We start from the raw sequence: 23,303 nt of genomic DNA, 5'->3' as shown, positions 1-23,303 counted from the left end.
GGCAGCGCCAATGCAGATTTGATAATGTGGGTGTTTGAATCCAAGATCACAATCTTTTAATGATTAACCAAACAGTTGGGCCTATTGACTTCCATAGTATGGGAAAAAAATATACTATGATTAATCTGCAATCGCCGAATTGTGCAGATATTCGTACTGATATTCAGGGAATAACTGCACTCTTGCTTGTGTGATATGGCTTGATTATATCATACAAAATTATAAGACAATAAAATTGGCCCCCATACATTGAACTTTAGGGACATTCTATAACTTCATTCTACTAGGCTAAATCATGCACTCTCAAGGCATTTATTTGTTTCAGTAAAGTAAGTGACATACTCAATATCAGCTTCAACATTGCTAAAACAATGATATAATTGTAGATGATACATACCACACACCCAACCATAAATGAAAGCCATGATTGGTTTATAAAAGATGTGGGCCTACATGCTTAGTTGACAATCTACTTAGGGATGTATTTAAAGGTGCTCTAAGTGATGTCACGCGTTTTTTAGGCCAAAACATTTTTTGTCACATACAGCAAACATCTCCTCACTATCCGCTAGCTGCCTGTCCCCTGAACACACCGTAAAAAAACGCGGTCTCTGTAGACAGCCCAGGCTCCACAAACGGCAACAAAAACAAACTGGCCCAGCCTGGACCACGAAACATAACAAACAGTGTTCCAGCCAATAACCGACAAGAATGATTTGGGGGTGGGGGGTTAGTGCGCGTGCACATGAAGGGGGGTGTGGGGAGTGGAGGAGAGAGAAGCAAGAAGAGGGAAGTTAGCTAGAGGAGAGATGTCCTAGACAACGACTATCGTTAAAATGTTATATTCTTGAGAATTTTGATATGGCCGACACACGACCAAAAGAAACGACGTTCCGATGAACACATAACAAAGAATAGGGAAAAGGAGAAGGAACGCGCAAAATCCCGAATTTACATCGGAAAAGCGTTCAAAAAGTGGCGAGAACTCCGCCGGCAGAAGGGCTTCCAATCCGACATTCAGGTGGCTCTGTTTTTGCTGGACAGGTGGGTAAATCCAGATTGTTTTTTTTAAATGGTTCATGACTGTTTCAGGAAACACGGAAGGGAGGGGGAGGGGACGGGATGAGGAGGGGGGAGGGTCGAGCTAGCCTCCGTTTTGTTTGACAATACTTTGAACGTCAACAAGAAGTGACGTCACCCAACATCGCTAAGAGCACCTTTAAGCAGTGTGCGAATTATTCAATGACTTTCGCGCAACCCATGGGCAAACCATCTTAAGACATTTTAAACAAAACACTAACTTTTTTAACATATTTGTTAACAAATACTGACATACTTTAATTTTACCAAAGTAACATCCTATATTAAGCATCAAGCAGCTGATACTATATAGGCAAACATGACTACTTTCCTCTCTAACATCCCTCCCATTTAACCCAGTCTAAGATAATCTGCTATTCTAAGCTAGTTTCAGCTGGTCTTCCAACCTAGCCATGCTAGTCTTCAGCTGATCCGAATCTTTTGTTATGACTTCATTTAAGTGGGTTCAAGATAATGGTTAGGAGGTGTCTGACCCACCTTAATTAGGTGGGTCAGACACCTCCATTATTCAATATATCCTGCATTTAAGATCATTAGTGTCTATATCATAACATGTAACGGTGGGTTTAGTAGTACCCATACGGTTTTCTGTAAGACAAACTCAACACTAAACACAAAAAATATATGTGATGTATCTACTGATGGCCCGTTAAACCCACTGACTGTGACTTGTTTGGTATAAAATGATGCTGTTTTTCTCTACACAGGTTGGCGCAGTGTGCTTAGGATCGTCTGGAGATACAGGCCTGGAACTTTGAGACAGGGTTAACAAATGCATAAGCACTTATCGCCTTAAATGGTTCAGATCTACACACAGCAGACAATTGCACATGAAACACACACACACACCAGGACCAGGCACTAGAAAAAAAACAGCTCACTCAATTCAGTTTGCTTATGTCAGACGTCAAGATTCTCAACATGACAAATTATTTAAATATTACATGCCTTTGTTTCTGTCTGACTCCAAATTCTATGCAAAAACACAGTGCTGCACAATAGCCATACACAAATATACCAGCTCTGAGCCACCAATAATTGGTTTGGATGATACTGATTTTCTATGACTGATATCATTACGTTTTTTTCTCTAACCAATACGATTATTAGTAGACCCAGTTTTTTGTTGTTCTACAAATATTAGTAACTAATGATGAATATGCATGAATAGTATATGAAGGAAAATTAGCAATGTCACACTAATAAAAAAATGTGTTTTTATTGTTGTAGTCCGTTAATTATTTAGAAAATGCCTTCAAAAGACATAAAACTATTTCCTATATATATTCTGTTTTTTATGTTTGAAATGCAATAAAGAAAACTTGGTCACACACACACACACACAAAAAAAAAAATGAAATAAGCAATAATTCAAAGTCTGTTCTAAACATTCTATTCTGTATCTAAACATAAAAATGCTCTATAAATCATAAAGAAACTATATTTTTCCATTTCTGGTTCTTTGCAAATGATGTAGCATCAGAACAGCTTTAAACTTTTAAACAGCTTTGTTGCTGTCATGTCAAGAGCAAGCATACGTTTCATTCATATTTTTATAACTCAATAATTTCATGTTTCCATATTTATAATTGCATATTAAATACGTTCATATCAATAATAACCCCGTGTAAATTAATTTACGCAGCATTAGACTGCCTATGTCGTTTTGTGGTATAAATGCAGCTTCAGATGCAGCTTTTGCAGTGTAAAGATGGCATATATGGCGATGCATTTGTGAGGAACTGCTTGTTTACCTAAATGCTGGTGTACTGAAGACGTTATGCTGGCATGAACAACAACACAGCCACAGAAATTCAAAAATATCAACGGCTACATGAAGATTCCAAGGCAGTATTATTTTGACCGTTGGTCTCAAGGGAAACGCATTTTCAAAATCCTAACGGAAAAATCAATTCTGAAGTCTTTGAATGGTTTCCTCAAGGTCAAATAGATACATTGTAACAAAGAAAATGCGGCGGGAATTACAGCAAATGAACGCCTTTACGAACACAACCTCAGTGCTGCTGCGGGGATAATAATTGGCTCCAACATCTGGTGTTGGTTGTGTTGGTATGGTGGTGGAGGTAGCGGTGGGTTTTTGGGTGGGAGGAGGAGGAGAGGGGGCCGTTAAAGTATCCTCCGCAACAACCATATTGTCGAATAAAATAAGTCATTTAAAATGTCAATCATACCTTCGGATAACTCCAGCTCCAGCTCAGCCAACCTGGCCCGCACTTCCAATGGAAGGGGCAGCGCATCGCGGTCCGCCATTGTCCGTTTAAGGGGGTAAAAATCACTCTCGTCCTATTTCTTCGACTCTTTCAGCGCTGCTGGGGTTTCTCCGCGTCGCAGCGGTGCATAAGGAGGGCTGGGGGAGACGCGTGTCCAAAAACAAACTGTTCTGTGAACGATAGTGCTCGGAGATTTGCTGTCCCTCTCAACGAAGCCCCGCCATATCTGAAGGGCTCCGCCGTTAGAGTCAGCAGTGTAAGATGTGGACTGTCAGTGCGGTGAAGCTCGCGGAGCGGTCTGTGTGTGTATGTGCGTCTCTCCCTCTCTTTCTCTCTGTCACTCTCTCATGACGCAAGGCGAGAGTGATTTTAACAGCCGCAAGGGGGCGACAGAACACCTCTGTTTATGTTTCCATAAATAATTATTTCATACTGAGAATACCTGTTCAGGTTACATTTATATAATATATACATTTATATTATTATTATAAACAAACAAACAAACAAACAAACAGACACGAAATGACGAAATAAAATATGTTAAATATTAAAAGTGCCGGTAAAGACGTTTGTAATGTTACAAAAGATTTATATTTCAAATAAATGCTGTTCTTTTTAACTTTCTTTTAATCTAAGAATACTGAACAAAAAGTATTAAGCACTACAACCGTTTTCGACATTGATAATAATAAGAAATGTTTCTTTGAGCAGCAAATCAGCATATTATAATGATGGATCATGTGACTCTGAAGACTGGAGTGATGATGCTGAAAATTCAGCTTTGCATCACAGGGAAAAAATATATATTTAAATACAAAAAGGCTTGTAATAATAATAATATTTCACAATATTGCTGTTTTTACTGTATTTTTTTAATTCAAGAAATGCAGCCTTGTTGAGCATAATACTTCTTTTTTTTTTTTTTATGACAAACCCCAGACTTTTCAACGGTATGTAGGCTATATACTATCACATTGACAATGTGGGATTTTTTTTATCTACATCATGGAATAAAGTTAAGAAACGTTATGATGTGAAATGAAGAACAAATATTTGAGAAATCTGCACTATTTATAGGTCACCAATCAAATAAATTTGACATCGGTTATATGTTCTTGCTTAATACAATCTTGGGAGTTAAAGCAGCTTGAGTGTTGTTCAATTAAGCAAAAAGAAATTCATGCACATTTTCAGTGTAACATTTCACACATACAAATATAGATATTGAAGCATTGCAACTATTGTTATCAGACTTTTTGACTGATAATTCTGTTGGTTGCATTAAGATGGTATTGTAACTGCACACTGAAATAAAAGACTATGAGAGTGCTTTATTTGTGTGGTGGAAAGCTTAACGCTTATACTATGCCACCTTGTGGTCATAATTGTGAGCAAACATTGAGAATGAAATTCACCCAAAAATGCTGCAAAAAATGCTGTCATAATTTTTTGAAGAATGTCGGAAACCAAACAGTTGATGGACCCCATTGACTTCCATAGTATGAAAGAAAAAATACTATGGAAGTCAATGATGCCCATCAACTGGCATTCTTCAAAATATCTTCTTTTGTGTTCAGCAGAAGAAATAAATTCATGCAGGTTTGGAAAAACTTCAGAAATTTCATTTTTGGGTGAACTATCCCTTAAGTAAAGTAAAAACAAAACAGGACTACTTGATAGACACGATTTCTCATTAACATTTATTTATTATTTTTTTTCCCATACAGTTTCTCATAACCAATTTTAGGGTACCTTTTTAACATTTTCCAATTATTTACATCTGTACAGAGAAAGCACACATACAAGTATATGTGTATGTATACATGTACTACAGTTTAGACTACAAGCATTTACACAGAGGAGAACAAAACAAAAATCCCATCTCAATCCCAAAAGTATTGTGCTACACAAATGTAGTGAGGAAGGCTTCAGACACCTCTACCACATCATCCTTTTTTCTACACTTTGGGTATTGAAAAAGAAAACAAACAAACCAAAAAAAAAAAAAAATCCTCCATACTGTCATCTAAAAAGTTAAGGCAGAGACATTTTTTTTTTCAAGTTTAAATAAAATTCAAGTTTTCAAACACTGTTAATTTATATGTGATGTTTCTTTTTAGTTTTTTTTTTTTTTTGAACATCTGAATGGTTTATGTAATGAAACCATTACTTCAACCATGGTACGCTTCATTTATTGATGGAAAAATGATCAGTTGCATTCAAAGAGTCAGAAAAATCAACAGAAACTTTTTTTTGATTAACCGAGAAAAAAAATACTCACAGGGAAGATACGAGAATATATAAACAACAGACGCCATGACAAACATCTCAAAGCATTCTGCACGTGCTCCACGTTGCAGGAAGACATCAAAACAAAATAAACTGTCTGTCTCTCAAGACGGTTTCAAACTCGAATGAGAACCAATGAACTGAACAATGAACAGCATGAACGAGAGTGACACTGAAACGCAAAGTCTGCATAAAGGAGAACCTCCACAAAACAACGCTGGTCCATGTGTGCTGAAGGCTCAGATCTTTTTGCTCTTGATGTATACGTCACTATATAAATGTACACGATCCCACTCATATAGTCGTGGTGATATGAAAGCGAATCGGTGAGGGTCAAACGACAGACGTTGGTGCGTTGGTGACTTTCCCTCCGTTAATATAGATAAAAGCACCAAAGAAACCATGTGACGAACCATAGCACCACACCAGGATAACAAACGAAGCTAAGAAGCAAATTATATATCCATCTATCGTTTAAATCACAGCAGACTAGGCACATGAACACTTCACCCTCGCAACCTGAGGACTTTGCAGTGTGAAGATCTTCCAGAATCAAATGAAGAGGCATCAGAGTGGATTCTTCCCCAAACAATTGGCGAATAGGAAAATAAGGAAAAGAAATTATTCAGCAAACCGATGTGTGCCATTAAAAGGTTAAAAAGAAAAGAAAAAAGTAAAAGAAAGCATGCACACAAGAACAGGTATACATACACCTGCTACAATATCACATCAGTACAATTTGATAGAGGATTAGCAAGTAAAAAAATAATTCAGAGCTCCAAAATAAATGTCACTCCAGTGCTGGAACATCCAAACATAAAAACAGAACACAAAACAGATTTACACAAAAGTCTCACTCATGCAGTTGTAATGGCTGGCACGGCCGAGATTCGCACCAGTACCAAGACACTCAAGGTTAGCAAAATTATATACATATCAGTTTTAAAAAAAAAGAAAGAAAAAATAAGTGTTTCAGGATCAGCACTATTCAAAATCAGTATTTCCTCCCAACAGCACTATTTGAAGTTTTAACCCCAAAATAAAGTTGAGCTCTGACAAAACATTTTTAAATAGTTAATCTCCAACTGGTGCTGGTTCATTAATCCCATTTTCCTTGGAAAACAACTAAAGATCTTGTAATTGAAAAACAAAAACGACAGAAAGGACAACAAAAATATTCAGAGAACCCTTATGCACAAGTGCTTTTGTCTGTAGGCCCTGATTCCAGTGACAAGCTGTCTTGTGTGTGCACTCACAGAGACCGTGAGATAAGAGGGACTTTTTTTTTTTTTTCTCTTTCTGAGCAGCCCTGACAAAGTTTTTGTTCCCTTTCGGTCCTGGAAGCAAAGCGGAGGCTCTCAGGATTGGTGGAAGGAAGCTGTCGTGTCGCCGCCCGCTCGTTCCCCAGCGCTCTGATGAGATTTCACTGTCTCTCTGGGACAAGCCGTCACCGTGGATTTGGCAGGTGCGGGTGCTGATTCTCTGCATCTGCGTTCTGCCGAGTCAGGAGTCTTGATGTCTTCGGCGGTGGAGCTGGGAGGCCGGGGATCCGCTGACGGCTGCTGTGTTGGTGCATCCCTTATCCTCTGACAGATCTCTGCGTAGCTCGGCTTCCGGGGCTCCTGGTCAAACGCAATATATGAATGGAATTAATAAATTTAGCCAATCAATCTTGCATAGTTGAAAAAATGTCGTTCTTTGTAACATATATATTAAAGAGACAGTGCTTCAAACCATCTGTGTACATTGAGTGCATGCTGAACAAGATCTTTTATCAAATGATTTTTCTTATCCTCACTAAATCTGCATTTATCATCAAAATACAGTAAAAACAGTATATTGTGAAAAATTATTATGATTTAAATTATATTTTTATTGTAATATATTTTTAAATGGAATTTATTCCTGTGAAGGCAAAGATGAATTTTCAGCATCATTACTCCAGTCTTCAGTGTCACATGATCCTTCAGAAGTCATTCTAATATGCTGATATGCTGCTCAAGAAACATTTCTTCTTATCAATGTTGAATAGTTGTGTGGTTTAATATTTTAGTGTAATCTGTGACACTTTTTTCCTGGATACTTTGATGAATAGAACAGTATTTATTTAAAATAGAAAATGTTCATGACATTATGAATTTCTTGACACCAGACCCTTCTCAGTTGTAACTGAGAGGGTCTGGGGAAGGTTCATTCACATCCCATTTCCAAAGGGGCGTCACCAACGGACGTCGCTCAAATGCCTCTGGGCGCAATTGGATAGACCTAAAACCAATCAGAGCGATCGTCATCGTGTAAAGCCAGCCTCAATGTTTGTGATTGGTGCCTCGGTTTGGAAAAATTGGAAATGGGCTTGAATGGGCTCTTGGCCAGACGGACTTGCAGAGCAAATCTCAAATTTGCGGTAGTTCATCAGGGTTTTCCCAGGCTAGTTAAAGACTGAACTAAATCACAAAGTGCTGAAGGAACTGATGGAATAGAGCGCAACAGTTCTATATAATACATGCTTCTGTAGAAGCCAAAAAAGTCTCGCAAATTCAATAGTGTAAAAAGAGTATAACTGCTGAATTCCCGATAAAGAACGACACTAACCACAATCAGAGAGGTTGTTTTACCATAGAAACTGAAATCATGGCATAATAGCTTGACCACCTACTCCCATGAACCGTTTGAGCCATTGAGTTGCTCTACCTACATATAAACATACCTGAATGTGTTAATATAAAAATAAAACGTTTAATATACACAAGTCGTTTTTACTGTACTTTTGATTCAATCAATTACTAACACTTACTGTTATTGGATTGCTCAGCAGTGCGGTTTTAGCAGCTTGTGTATCTGAGCATTTCTCTGCAGGTGTCTGCGTCTCTTTAGGTTTTTCTACAGTTGTCAGGCTGTAAAATACCAACAACAAAAAAAAGGTCCATATATTAAAATGTGACATTTTCTACAGTTTACATTTTCCCCCTCCAGAAGCACACTTGTATTAGTCAATGTTATTTGCAGCAAATCAATTTAATTTTATGTGATTATTTTACCAACTAAAGCCGTTTTGCTTCTGTACCTTTAACACTTTATATAAATGATCTGTTATGATAAGATTAGAGTTATGATTAACTCATTCTAACATAACTACTCACAGTAGAAATACCACCTCTGAAAAAAATTGCTGAATATTGCATGATTCTCAATGAAATCTTTAAAGTGCTGCAAGCAATTTATTTTGGAATTCCACACATGAATATATCCCCACGTGAAAGCTGTAAACTTGCTTTAGAAGAAGAAAAGCAGTAAGCAGGTCTTGCTCCTGGCTTTTAAGCCAATCAGAAATACTGTAATATGCACATATGTCTGTGTGAATCATTCTGAGTTTTCTGAAAGTACAGTTTTTAAGAGATCGTGTGATTAAGCTGAACATCAGATACCATCTGAAATCATTTGCAACATCATTAAGTGAAAACTGATGTCACATTTATTGATCAGTTATTCATAAATATCCACTGAACCCACTTTGAAAGGGCTGGAGAGGGCGAGTGTTGATGGTCCACTGGGGTCTGAGCAGCAGGAGCAGGAACAGGAGCAGGAGCGGGAGCGGGAGCAGGAGCGGTAGAAGCCTGCACGGATTCTTTGGAGGTCCCTGAGATCACACGGCTGGTGACCACATCCTTATTTAGAGGCTGTGGAGAGACAAAGGGGCCTCTGTGAAACTCCTAAGGCAAGGACAGCATGAACAAACATAACAGCTGGACAGCAGGAACTCTCTCTCTCACACACACACACACGCTCTAAAGCACTCAAAACACCCAAGGACTTGTGGTTATGATTGACAGCCAGGTCTGCTGTTAACATGGCATTCCATGCTTAGTGCAAGTTAATGTTTAAAAACCCAGAGCATCTGTTAATTTCTCTAGAATTTGAATAAATTAAAGCTTTGAGATTTATTATAATTTAAGCCTTTTCTTCTTCCTTATTTGAATTTCAAAATATTAAGAGAGTTTAATGCTGCAGCACAAACACAGAAGACACACATTAAGGACAGAATGAAAGTCAACCTTGTCTTTAATCGCTCCAGTGACGACATCAGACAGCCGGTTGTCAAGGCTGTTTTCAGTTTTTACTTCAGGCTTTAGATTTCCTGCAGCTCCAGGCAGAGGAGGGAAGCTGGACAGGCCCAGCTCAAAGCTAGGGGACGGGGTGCGCTCCTGAACAGGAGGGGGCGACTGTGTTGCTGCTCTCTGTTAAACGCACACAAGAAGAAAAAGAGATGAAACGTACAACAAACTGAGCCTGTAAACAAGAGGCATGTTGCATGAAGCCGGTTTCAGTTGCTAACCAAGTTAAGTCTGAGCAAACTCTGGTTTATCGGGCTCATGAAGGTGGATTGGTTTTTAGCGGGGTTTATTGTCATGGTAAATTGCGCTACATGGCTAACCTGAGGTGCATTTCACAAAAGCCAGCACAACAGGATTACTGGATTTTGAATCTGTTCGAATACCCAGGCAACCTTTTTGTTTTTTTTAAATGGTTGTGATTTGCCTTTCATATCGCTCTGGGGTCTCTTTTACTGAATTTGTTTTGTTTTTTACTGAAATTTTCATTCAAATCAATATTTCATGTCCATTTATTTGTTTACTTGACTGTGTAATAAGTAAAATAATGTACATTCAGCCCCTCAGGGTTGACTGTATATTAAACTTCCCTTGAAGAATATAAAGTTTTCTATCATAACAAAAGCAAAGCTAAACACAAAACAGTTGTGTATGCAGTGGTAGCTGAAACAAAGCAAATGACATACTGGAAACTTGTTGTCATCTCTCCTTTTCCTGTATCCATAGCCGCCCCTTCTTCAAAAGAAACAAACAATCAAGACTGAGCAATACGGAAAAAATTGCCACAATTTCTTATGGAAGAAGCTCTACCACCCCATCTTGGATATTGTATTACCACAATATTTATGAAATAAATAAACAGCTGGTACAGATCGTACAGCATTACCTTCCACGGCCCGCGTTCAGAGAGTAATCAGCACCGTTTACTTCCATCCGTCCACTTCCCACCTGGTCCCGGCGTGGATAGCCTGGACCACTCGGTAGACGAGGTCGGCTACCCAAGTGATGAGCCTGTGGAGGCCGCGTCCCATTGGGGACTCTCTCCGAAGAGAAAGTAGTGAAAGCAGCAGGGTTTTCTAGCAGAGTGGTTCCACGCTCTGTTGTGAGTCGAATGTGTGTTTTGTTATGGTTCCTGTTCAGATGAAAAGATAGTTATACACAGCTTTGTCTCAGTTGAAGCTCTTCAAAAGATCAAACGTCACTACACTGACACAAATCTGTTATGTTATGGGCTATATACTACCGTTCAAAAGTTTGGTGTCAGTAACTTTTTTTCTTTCTTTTTTTTGAAGTCTCTAATGTTCACCAAGCCTGCATTTATTTAATCAAAAATAGAGTAAAAGTATTGTGTACAGTATTGTGAAATATTATTAAAATTTCAAATAACTCTTTTCTATTTTAATAGTTTAAAATGCTATTTATTCCTGAGATGGCAAAGCTAAACTTTTAGCAACCATTACTCCAAACTTCAGTGACATGATCCTTCAGAAATCATTCTAATATGCCGATTTAGTGCTTAAGAAACATTTCTTATTATAAATCAGTTGTGCTGCTTAATATTTTTGTGAAAACAGATCAATCTTTTGTCACATAAAAGTCTTTACAGTCACTTTTGGTCAATGTATGTGTCCTTGCCGAATATAATTATTATTATATAAAGTATTAAAAAAAAATGTATACGTACTGGGAGCAAACTTTTGAATGGTAGACTAAATGTATAACAGATTTTTTCCCCCAAACACTGTACCTGTTTCGAGGTGCATATTGTCTGACAGTTAGTGGAGATGTTGCTGTTTTAAATGTCGGAGAACCAGCGAAGCCGTTAATAAATGCAGGGCTGGGAAACGGAGTAACCTGTTGATAGACAAAACCTGATTAAGTACCTCTAGTACTCCATTCGGATATTTCTCAGAGCCAAACAGACCACATGACACTTACCAGAGTCGGGTCCAGGTAGCTCTGGGTAGCTGACCAGCCCTGAGGAGTCACCAGTCTGTAAAGGGGAAACTGTTGCTGAGCTCCATACACAGGGGGGATGTAGTAAGGCGTGTAGCGTTGTTGGACATTTGAGGACACATCCACGGGCCGATACCCATTCTTTGGCACAAAGGTATTGACGGCAATGGCCTTGGCCTTTATTCTAGCCTAGGATAAAACATCAATGGACAAAATTATTATTATGTTTTTTAAACTGCAAGTTTATAAACTTGTCTTATAGCACAAAATAGCCTTCAGTGCCGTCACATATGCAGTAGTGTACTCTACCTTTATTGGCTTCCCTTGAAAAGTTTTCACCTCTTCTCTGAGATACTGGTATGCCTGAAAAAGTGATGCATGCCAATGTTTAGCAACAGGAAGCAAGTTTATTAAAAATCCTGAGGCTGTAATCTGAAATGATCGAATCACAGGCAATAAAAAACATTTACCAGCTGAGCATCCGCCTCAGATTCAAACGTGATGAACCAGTTGTCATTGTAGGCAAACTCACAATTGATGAATTTGGGCAAGTTATCGCTCTTAAAGAGCGCTTCAACTTCCTGCACAAATGAAAGCCAAATGTCATATAGATTAAAAATAAGGTCAGAGCATTAAAGATGTTATTGAACAAGAGATGGCATGATGTGTACCTCCACAGGAGTGGCCTCAGGAACCTCTCTGAGAATTACGATACAGCGGTTCTGATTGGGTCGCACTTTCTCTCCACATTTGTCCAGTTGGACGAGAGGCAGCGCTGGTGAATCAAAAATGCATCATTAATGTCAGACCTAACTGCTGTGTGTAACCAACCCCATTTTGAGAGCCTAAAATAAAAAGCCATAAAAGCCACTGCGACCCATACAAGTGACACGTGATGAGTTTAACTCACTTTTTAAGATGTCTGCAATGAGATCAACATCAGTGGTGAGTTTCTTGATTTGATCAAGGTTTGCCAAAGTCACTATTGGCACATACTGGTCACTGTCCATTTGTGAGATGAGGTACATGTCGTTGGCTAGATTCTCCCTGGAAGTGGAAAAGAGTTTGGTTACCATCAGTCCTACACTGATTCAACATCTTCAAGCTTTGAAAAATGATTACTACCATTGAAAAGTCAAAGGGTTGGCAAGGTTTTTGTTTTAATTAACACTTTTATTCAAGGATACATTTGTTCAAAAATGACAGTAAAGACATTTTACAAAAGAATTATTTTGCAAATATATGCTGTTCTTTTGAACTTTGTTAATCAAATAATTCTGAAAACAATGCATCAAGGTTTCCACAATTTTTTTTTAGCACAACTATTTTCAACATTGATAAGAAATATTTCTTGAGCAGCAAATCAGAATATTAGAATGATTTCTGAAGGATCATGTGACACTGAAGACTGGAGTAACAATGCTAAAAAATTCAGCTTTGCAATCACAGGAATAAATCACATTTTAAAATGTATGAAAGCAGGAAACAATTATTTAAAACTGTGATTACATTTCACATAATTACAGTTTTTACTGTATTTTTAATCAAATAAATGCAGCCTTGAGACACTTCTTCCAAAAACAAATCTAACTGACCCTAAACTTTTGAACGGTAGTGCACATCCTAGTCCACATTGAGGTAATTGTAAGCATATATTTGATTAAATTTTTTTTTTTTTGATTACATAGATTAATTACATTTGCATAAGTAAAGTTTGTAACATCTGAATGAAATATTAACACTTGAAGTCTAAAAACTCATTGGTATCATTCATTAACCGGATTTGTGCGCAAAATCTGCATACAAACAAATCCTGATTCATCAATAACTTGTTCTAAATTGTATTCAAAATTTTCAAAAACAAAACTGCAAAAATCACATACTCTAAGTAGTCCTGTAAACTTAAGATGAAGTTTCATACATATTCCATCTTAAATAAATTTCAAACACATACACACACTTACTGTATATATACAGTAAAAGAGTAAGAAAAAGTAAGTGCTTTACAGTTTCTGCATAAAGACGCAGATTCATGTTATGTACAACTGGCTAATCAGAGGTCTGTAATCTGGATCTGTATTAAAGTTGTTTTTTGTGTTTGAACTTCTTTTGCGGATTGCAAACTTGGCATTGCTCAAGTATCTTGCTGCGCATGCTCTCAGCGTGTCTTTAGAGAGCGTCATGTTTGCTGAGAGTGAAGAAAGGGTGTGCGGAAAGCCCTTATTTGGACATGGTTTGGGCATGTTTTATGCAAATTACTAACCTTGTGTATGCGGTCACTCATTTAGGATACTCTGTTCTTAATTTAAGGTACTTTGTCGGGACTATGTTGTTTCAAAGGCTTCATAGGTTTTGGGGGTAAAAAAAGCCTTGAACTCCAGGCCAGTACACCTGACAGGACCAGAGGTCCAGCTTAAATGGGATCAGTTGTGAAGCTGCAAGTAATTACCTAGAGAGGCAGAACTCCAGTGTTGCCTTCAGTTGTTCCCGAAGGTCGTCAATCTGTCTGGAGGAGTCTGAATCGTTCACCCCTGCACAAAAGACTAAATAAAATGATCAATTATTTAAGAATGTTATAGTTGAAATTAATTCTTAATGATTGTGACAGTAAAAATGCATAACTGTAAACAACTGAAATAGGAGTAGGTTGAAAACAGTGAACAAAAGACCAAAAGGATATTACCTTTCATATTGGTGTTCTGGTTTGACACAATGCCCTTCTCACTGGCTGAGCTTCCCATGTACACTGATTCTGGCTGCGCTGCAAAGGGCAGTTCTACAGAGGTAGATACCTGCTGTTCCTCATTCCAGTTCCCTTTGTCTTCACTGTTGTTATAACCTAGCATGGACAAAACAAACACATCAAAACCTCTTCAGACTGATAAGGTCAGTATACTAAATTAACTGAAGGGAAATCATTTTTGGAGGTTTACCTCCCGAGATGCAGTTTGATGGATCATCGGCCGCATCTACCCATGACTGCTGAGAATCTGGGCAGGTTGTAGCAGAGGCCTCTGGTTTAGGCATATAATTTGCCCATGCCTTCGCATTGGGATTGAGGTCTGAGATCTTGGAGGATTCCTGTAAAAATAAATAAATGAATAAATAAATAAATAAATAATGGGTTATCAATTGTACTAAGGGCTGAATCAATGTCTTTACAATAAAATTCACCAAATAATGGTTACAAAAACATTGGCCACTTAAGCCACACTTTAATATGAATTTTACTGCATTACATAAAATATAAAAATCAAGAAGCATCTGAAAAAAAAGTTGCATCTTTTTTTAGAACAGAAACATTTTCTAAAAGTGTTTGCAATGTATATATAAATACACACATATATACACACACATATATATATATATATATAGTAAATAAGATGCATGTTTAAAAGATAAAATACAATTTTAAATACTGACATTCATACATTTTTTTAAATGTGGCTAAGTGTCCAAATAATTTTAGGGGCCACTGTATAACCAAGCCAAACAAGCTGGTTAGAGAGTACTCACAAGTTCACTATAAGCATTCTGCCAGTCCCATACACAAGATCCTTCAGTCGCTAACAGGTTATAAGGGTAGGGTGCTATAAAACCCATAGAGGTCTGGAAATCCACTGGGCCAAAACCAAGGTTAGATTCTGTATCCTGTTGAGTATTTTGCATTGTAAGGCTTGCCCCAGATACAGCGTGGTCCCATGCTGACACCAACGCACATGCCTCTATTTGGTTATCAGAAAACAGGACATGTGGTTCTTTAGCCCACGCCGGAACGCAGTGACTAGAGTCCACCTCATCACTCAAATCTGACTTCCCAAGAAGGTCTGACACCATATTCAGCATGCCTTGCTCTCCCTCCATTTCATCCGAGCAGCCTGAGCCCTGAGGGTTTTCCACCTGCACAGGAACTGTGAATAGATCTTTATTGAGAAAATGTATCTCGTAAGATGGCGTGGTGGCGTAAATGTCAACCTGGTCAGGCTCTACTGGTAACGGAATTGCTGCATTTACATAAGTGGCTTTATCACTCACATCATCAACAATGACTTTCAAATCAGACTGATCAAAGTCAAGAACTCCAAGACCGCTTGCTATAAGTTGGGAAACATGAGGCATGGTAGTTGTCACGCTCTCAATGGACATATAATTGCCGCCATGGCCTTGTATGGCACATGACTGTCCCTCTCCAGTTTCAAGTGATAGTCTTGCAGTACTCATGAGAGGAATGCTGCAGTCAACAACAGCTCCTCCTATTTCCCCCATATCTTGAAGGTCTCCCTGCTTCTGAGTAGATGTAACTGAAGATCTTTGAGTGTCATTGGCTGGCTGTTCTGAAGAAGAGTCCAGGTACAGGCAAGCACTTTCCCTCGTGCAGTTTATTGACAATGAAGTGCAATCAAAGGCCTCCAATACTTCCGATTTGCATGGCGGCTCAGACAGTGTGTGTACATCACTGCTAGCAGAACAAACAGAGTTTAAACAGTCATTGTTGTTATTCCCATTATTAAGGCAATTAAGCAGCTCTAAAGTTGCTACGAGTCCCTGCGTTTCAAGTTTTGACATTTTGGTTTTGGCATCATCTGCACACAAACAAATCTCACCCAGTACCTTTTGTTCATCCTCACGTTGTAAACAAGTCTCTCCCATTTCACCGTCCGTGACTTGCTCTTGTGCTACTGCAGGTAATTTGCTTCCCAATCCCACTTCTATTACATAACTCACTTCGTCGCTTTCTGGATGTCCTTTATTACAGATATCACTGTTTGATGTTTTTACAAACCAGGTGGCATTGCTCTGGGAGAGATCTTCCTCAAGAGGACAATCAGAATCAGGTCCAGGCAGAGTGTTTGTGTGAACTTCAGCAACAGAAGAACTCGAAGAACGTACATGGAGATAATCAGCTTCTTCAGATTTACGAGCGACTTCCAGCAACTGCTCAAAGTTCATAAGAGCATTCATAGGAAGCGGACACGGACTCGTGTCACATGGTTCAGCATCTGTAAAATTTGCATTTGGTTCTACATTCTGTTCCCTGTTTGGAATGTCACAAGATTCTGACACAATCTTTGTCTGGTCAGTGGGAAAAACACCACAAGTATAGATGTGCGAGCTCAAAGTCATGTCCAAGTTGACCTCTTCAGCATTACAAGCAAGATCTACACAAATACTTTCTGCATGAGATGGACTGCTCAAACACTGATGCACACCAGCAACCTTGAACATGTCAGATTCATTTGTCTGCCCTTCAATTTGCAATATACTGCACGGGCAAGGATTCGGAATGTCCTCCTGAATTGCTATTTGTCTTGGTTCAACTTCAACTCCATGACAGGAAGGTGATTTTGACAGGTTGTCTTCTTTATCAGAAGCCAGTGGGGTTTCAGAGCAAAACTTTAAATTTTCAATGTCTTCAGAGGAATCTTTACAGGGAAATCCTTGGTTCTCTGTCTCATCTAAATTTTCTGAAGCAGTGCTGAAAGCTGAGAGAGCTTGGGGCGTTTCTTTGTGAACTTTCTCAGGAGATTTCTTGGAAGCACATTGATCTGATTCCTCAATAACGACTTTAAAATTTGGAAATCTATCTGCTGTGTTGCTAAGAGAAGAAATGGAGTAATCAACTTTGTCTGGCTCAATCAGTTTCTTCTCCTCTTTTAAGTCCATGGATTCTCTATAATCACCATTCCTGTAATGATTTTCCAGTTCCACTTCATCCAGAGGACCATTTAGATTTTGCTGAGGTGGTCTCAACATTGATTCATCAAAAACTGTGTTGTGCATGTTGTGTTCAGAACCACTCTCCAGATCTGTGGCCTTGTAACCAGAGGTAACATCAAGATCATGGTTGTTAAGTAGGTCAGCAGGTTCCCCCTGTGGCAATGCGGTATCTGTACTTAACTTCAACACTGACTTCTGTTCATTTTGCACCAACAGATCTGGGGAGAGTTGATCAATGCCTTCCTCTAAAGCAGTATAAGGAGAATGTGTATTCACTGTATCTTTAAATGATGTGGAAATGTAATTTTCAGATAAAGGCTTTTCGTTTTCTTGGGCAGGAAATGGATCTGGGAGTGTTTCGTGTTTGTCATTTGAAAGTGCTAAATTTACAGGTAGACTTTTAGTACACCCTAGAGCCTTCTCTGTGGGATCTTTTTCTGTTTGTTGTGCTGCTGTAATTTCATGTGAAGGCCCTGAACCCGATATTTTGTGGTCCTTCGGGAGTGATGAATTATCAAACAAAGCCTTTTCAGAGACAGCTGGTACACTTGCGTACATGACTGCGTCAGATTCAGTCAAGGATTGGTGCCCACACTCACTCCCGAGATCCTCTAAATCAATCAAGCAGATGCTGTAGAAACTCTGTTCTTTTTTAAAGCCACGGTCAGTGATCAACAGTCCAGAATTTCTCTCTTCTGAGTCATCCAGATTATTCAAGCTCCCGGAGCATTTATTGAAAGGATGAATGGCATGCTTTGGAGTGGACGCAGGTTTTGACTGTACATGCAACTGTGTCTTAATCTGTTCCTCTTTTGCAATAACGGAGACACCAGAGTGTTGATCCTTTGAAGTGCATAACGGACTGATGCCCAGGGTATTTCGTCTGAGGGTGGTGTTCTTGCTCTTGCCAACTCCATTTATATCTGTGGAACAAGACTGTTTATCATCACAAAACCATTTTGCTCTCATTATGGCATTTTCAGCTATTCTCTGTTTCACAAAATCCAAAGTTTCAGTGTCCTTAATTTGGCAATTGTCTTTACTGTCTCTCCCCATTTCACTGGCATTTCCTTTCTGGACCGTAGCCTTGTGAATATGTGGATCGCCGACAGGTGTGTCCCAAAATGCCATCCCTTCCTGTACGCTGCTACGGCCTTCTTTAATGAGGTTGAGACCTGCTGACAAGTTTGTGGAGGAAGCATTACAACTGGTATCTAAAGCAGCGTTCACGTTCCCATTTTGAGAAGGCTTCTCGTCGGCCAGATCTGCGACAGACCAAGCACAGTCTCTGACATCTTTCGATGTGGAGCCCTCAGGAATGGCCGCCTGAAGAAGACTTGTTCTCTCGCTGACCAGGTTAGGATTCAATTCTTTGCTGAAACAACACCCCATATTTTAATTTAAGAAAGGACGTCTTTGCAAACCGGTGAACAGAAACTTGTGTAGCTCCTCTCACAAGCTCCTCAGTGAGAAAAAGAGAGACAGAGGGTGCACGCTATGGCTGCTTACCCCCACCCCAAACCCAAAATAGCACATTTAAATATACAGCTGACTCACATGGGCCCATCACTCAAACGCAAAATCTCCAATGATTGGTGCTTCAATGGACGCTGTACTTGCATTATATGAATGAGATCAGCAACTTGGCAAGGTCCCAAAACACAAGGGTGGTTCACACAAATGCCTGTTAAACCCTTTCACAACACCCTAAGCTGGGCGGGATGTCTCCGCTGTTTCGTTATAGTATGTTTTTTAAATCCCTTTTCACAATTACTTAACACTTCAAAAGACTAACCAACAATAGTAGATTATACTTTACCAAAAGTGGAATCTCTTTCTCCTTTGCTTCCTGTGACTGCTGCACCTGTGGCTCCACGATAGTTTTTCCTTCCTGGTCTGAAGTCATGAGCTGTCCAGGTTCTAGCTCCGAACGCAGAGCTCTCCAGATCACCAGGGAACTGTGGATGACGAAACAAAGAACATAAATCAATTACAAATCATTTACAAAATCAATTCAATTGACAATGTATGCAAAGCAACTTACAAAAGCAATTTGTTATAAGAATCAACAATATTCACAGTGCAATATTCATTGATGATTATTCAATACATTACAATAAAACCAAGAATGTGGACACTGCTATAGCTAACCAATTACACTTTATATTTATTTATAATTATTCCTGTACCATTCAAAAGTTTGGGGTAGTAAGATTTTGTTTTTTTAAATAAATTATTATATTTAGCAAGGATGCATTAAATTGATCAAAAGTGACAGTAAATATGTTATATTAATATTACAAAAGATTTCTATTTCAAATCATTGCAGTTGGTACTAGTACTATTCAAAGCATGCTGAAAAAAGAAAAACAGTTTCCACAAAAATATTAAGCAGCACATCATCACATTAACAATATGAAATATTTCTTGAGCACTAAATCGCATATTAGAATGACTTCTGAGGGATCATGTGACACTGAAGACTGGAGTAATGATGATGAAAATTCAGCTGTTATCACAGGAATAAATTACATTTGAACATATATTAAAATAGAAAAGAAGTTATTTTCAATTGTAATATTTCACAATATTACAGGTTTGACTATTTTTGATTAAAAAAAAATATGGCCTTGATGAACATAATAGAATTCTAACAGAATTTTACCAACCCCAAACTTCTGAACAGTAGAGTATATGTTATTTAAAAAAAAAAAAAAAAAAAAAAAAAAAAAAAACCTTAAATCCACTCCACATCAAAAACAAAACCTTAGGTTTTCTACTTCTAGTTTTGACAAAATATACAAAGGCTGCTTGAAATAAAACCTTCTGAGGGCTTTTTTTCTAATCAATCTGTACAGTAGAGCTGACTGGTCAATATAACTACTGTGGAAAGCATCTCTGAATTAGCCAACATCATCAAAACCTACTTAATATGCTGAAAAAGGAATGCTACTTTAAAACTGTTTGAAATACAAGATCTCTCAAATTGATTACTGGCACGATTGCATTCATGAGAAATTCAAAAATACATTAAAATATTTGCACAATAATATAAACAGAAAATATATGGGTAAAAAGCATGTATTGTAATGAAAACAACTCTTTAAGATATTATATAGGAATAAACAAAATGCAAAAATGCATTAATCTCCAAACTAAGACAATATGCTTTACCAAAAATATTTAATGCACTTAAAATCTGAATTGAGGATGCATGCATGCATGAGAAACTGTAGCATTTGCTTGATCGTACTAAAATAAAAACATACATTTTTGATCTGTCAAACTGAAAAACTGACTCAAGACAGTCCTTTCAAACGACACATGGGGAATGTTTACATTATGATAGTTACCTAAACATAAGCGCAATGCAATACGTTACCATCTAAAACGACAATAACACATTTTGTGGTACAAAACGACATGCAACGTTAATAACCACATGAAACTAAATGATGATGATAAAAATTGCTAAAAATATACTGAAGATGTCAAATCAACTCAATCCATATGTCAAAGTACATTAATGCTGCAGGCCAAAGCCATAAACACAACAGACAGCTGCTAGCTGATTCAGTCGAACTCTTCTTAACTATAAAGTTAACTGCGCACGAACATATTAAGAACTTTTAAATTATTTAAAAAAATCCTACCAAACAGAAAACGTTGTATATCCGTCAAAGAGCTAATTCAAATAGAAAAACAATAAGTGTGTGAGTTAGCCTACATGCTAAAGACTGGCAGATAGTGAGAAGTAATGCAGCTAGCCCGAACAGTTAGCGCAAGTTGCTAACTTCAAAAGGTGAATAAACACTCCAGCTATTTACATATGGATCAAATTACTTTATGAAACTATACATGGCTTAAATAAGCGCAATAATCGTTCGTATGAGTTTCTACTCACCTGTATCTGCTCTCCGCGCACGGGAGACTGTTTGCGGGCCCGAGCGTCTGACTTCCACGGACAAAACTTAGAAAAACAAATCCACGAATCCGTGCAGGAAACTTTTAAACCACCGCAACGCGTTCAACAGCCTCCAAATACCACCAGCTCCTCGGTATCAGGCCTGATAGTGAACTTTAAAGGTCTGTTTGGTGATGTTTAAGTGACTGGCTAACGTTTGTTGTCGAGATGTTAACAACACGAGAGTGAAGGCGTGTTATTATTCAAAACGGCTTGAGTCACAGTGCGAGAAATGCGACTAAGTATAACTGTACGTGCTAGTTAAACTAGGATATGATAAAGAACGGAGCCGCACGCCTCTTCCCTCCCCGTGTATTTGTGTCCGGAGTTGAGCTTCACTCTCTCGGCCAAACCGCACCGCGAACTCCCGCCCAGAGCCGCTTTATCGACTAGCCCGCCCACTCTCCACTGCGGCCCTTTCAGTAACTCAACGGCTGCGTGTTTCTACATGCGTTTGGCTGCAGTTCAATGAGCACTGTCGATAGAGGGAAGCATAACGCAACGAACTGTCTGGAGTCCGTAGGGATTGTGGACAAAATTAAAACCTTACAGTTTTGGCTTTTTGGCAGTTATGGTGTTGCAATAGTTTCCATCTGGTTGAATGCATTTTGTATAAACAAGCTAACAACAAATGCATGCATGTTGCAAGTTGATTTGGCTTCATTTTACTCGTTGTGTTCAAGTTGTGTTTTATTTGATTTGTATTTACCTATTTTTTTATCATTGTTTTCCCCTTTTGTCAATGATTACAACAGCCCACCAGTTGAAAAACACTGATGTAAAAAAACGATTTGAGGCATTATATGTGTAAATATGTTTACATTTATTAGATGATGTTGGTGCTTTTGTAAAGATGGCAGACTTGTAGCACTACATCTGCTTCTCTGAAAAGGAATGTAACCAATCAGGATATTCACTGAGCAGCACGTGACTCATGTGTGTCTGAGTGGACGGTCTGGCCTGTGTTGAAAGATTCTGTGCTTCTGTTTCATCTGAAAGATGTTTCGGTTGGTTGAGAGAGACTACGGATACTGACGTTGACCAAAAAGGATTTCTGATCTCTTAAAGCTGGTGTTGTTCTCTAACCTTATTATCTTATGTTTTTATTAAGTATATGTATTAAGTATTTATTAAAAATGACATCTGTTTTTACAACCTAAGCACCATCCCAGATATGTTTGACAGATTGTGAGAGATGAGATGTGAACCAGAGTCAGAAATTAACCAGGAAGAAAACGCCACTGAAAGTGCCAAAAATGCATTTATAAAGTGTATAGGCATATATATATATATATATATATATATATATATATATATATATATATATATATATATATATATATCGTTTTTATATTTCATAATTTTCTAATCTAGGCTTATCTATGTTTAGTATGGGTTTAGCGGATATACAGACACCATAATAGCCATCATATACAGAACCTGTATGTGCAGTTTGAGGGTCAAATGTTGTTTAATGCTTAGCTAATGTGGGGTTGTTTATTTAAATAAATAAATTCAATCAAAGTATTTGACATAAATAGAAGAAAATAATGTTTTCCTGTGCCCTTAATAAGGTCTAAAAAAATACTCAAGGGGAAATTATTGCCTTTTACTGACACTGGTCTTAATATGGAAATATGGTTACCATTTTTTTATTATTATTATTTAATTAAACTTTTTTGTATGTAACCATATAAAGTCGTTTGTTTATGATCTTAAACATTCTAAAAGAAAAATAATTTCTTAAAGTGTTACTATGCAATGCATTTTAATAAAATAAAATAAAAATATTCGTAATTTAATTTTAATAAAATATTTTCAACAATATGATGTATATAACAGAAAATAACTCAAGAAAAGTGTACATGCCAAATAGGAGAAAATGATGGACAAAAACAAATGTAAAGTTGCTGTACTTTTATTGATGTGATTAGA

General features: G+C 37.9%; 2 protein-coding genes across 14 annotated transcripts in view; both read right to left on the bottom strand.

Moving 5' to 3' along the window:
* The window catches only part of dip2ca (disco-interacting protein 2 homolog Ca), a 103,482-nt gene extending 99,844 nt beyond the window's left edge, over nt 1–3,638 (bottom strand). For 8 of the 10 annotated variants that reach the window (XM_084102972.1, XM_084102975.1, XM_084102974.1 and 5 more), the window contains exon 1: nt 3,294–3,511. In XM_084102972.1, the coding sequence (XP_083959098.1) occupies nt 3,294–3,372 (79 nt within the window). In that variant the 5' untranslated portion in view covers nt 3,373–3,511. Of the gene's footprint in view, nt 1–3,293 lie in introns of all 10 variants that reach the window. The other 2 variants (XM_084102973.1, XM_084102981.1) reach the window with 2 other exon arrangements.
* Nucleotides 3,639–5,009: 1,371 nt separating this feature from the next.
* Nucleotides 5,010–21,759, bottom strand: larp4b (La ribonucleoprotein 4B). Of its 4 annotated transcripts, none has more exons than XM_084102561.1 (17): nt 21,309–21,759; nt 19,224–19,362; nt 14,620–14,767; nt 14,370–14,525; nt 14,136–14,229; nt 12,597–12,733; nt 12,358–12,461; nt 12,157–12,267; nt 11,996–12,049; nt 11,669–11,875; nt 11,478–11,584; nt 10,617–10,862; nt 10,417–10,465; nt 9,674–9,856; nt 9,132–9,298; nt 8,416–8,515; nt 5,010–7,243 (listed from the first exon to the last, which is right to left on the bottom strand). In XM_084102561.1, exons 2-17 carry the CDS (start codon nt 19,308–19,310, stop codon nt 6,980–6,982), a joined length of 2,214 nt encoding a protein of 737 aa, XP_083958687.1. In that variant the 5' UTR covers nt 19,311–19,362; nt 21,309–21,759; the 3' UTR covers nt 5,010–6,979. The 4 variants fall into 4 exon arrangements, with proteins under 4 accessions (XP_083958687.1, XP_083958688.1, XP_083958689.1 ...); XM_084102562.1 differs by having other exon boundaries at nt 10,417–10,462; XM_084102563.1 differs by having other exon boundaries at nt 14,136–14,217.
* Nucleotides 21,760–23,303: the final 1,544 nt, after the last annotated feature.

Source organism: Abramis brama (genome assembly GCF_963993115.1).
Source record: "Abramis brama genome assembly, chromosome: 24".
NCBI lineage: Eukaryota > Metazoa > Chordata > Actinopteri > Cypriniformes > Leuciscidae > Abramis > Abramis brama.
Note: the sequence above shows the minus strand (reverse complement) of the source record. Positions and strands in the feature narration are given on the sequence as shown.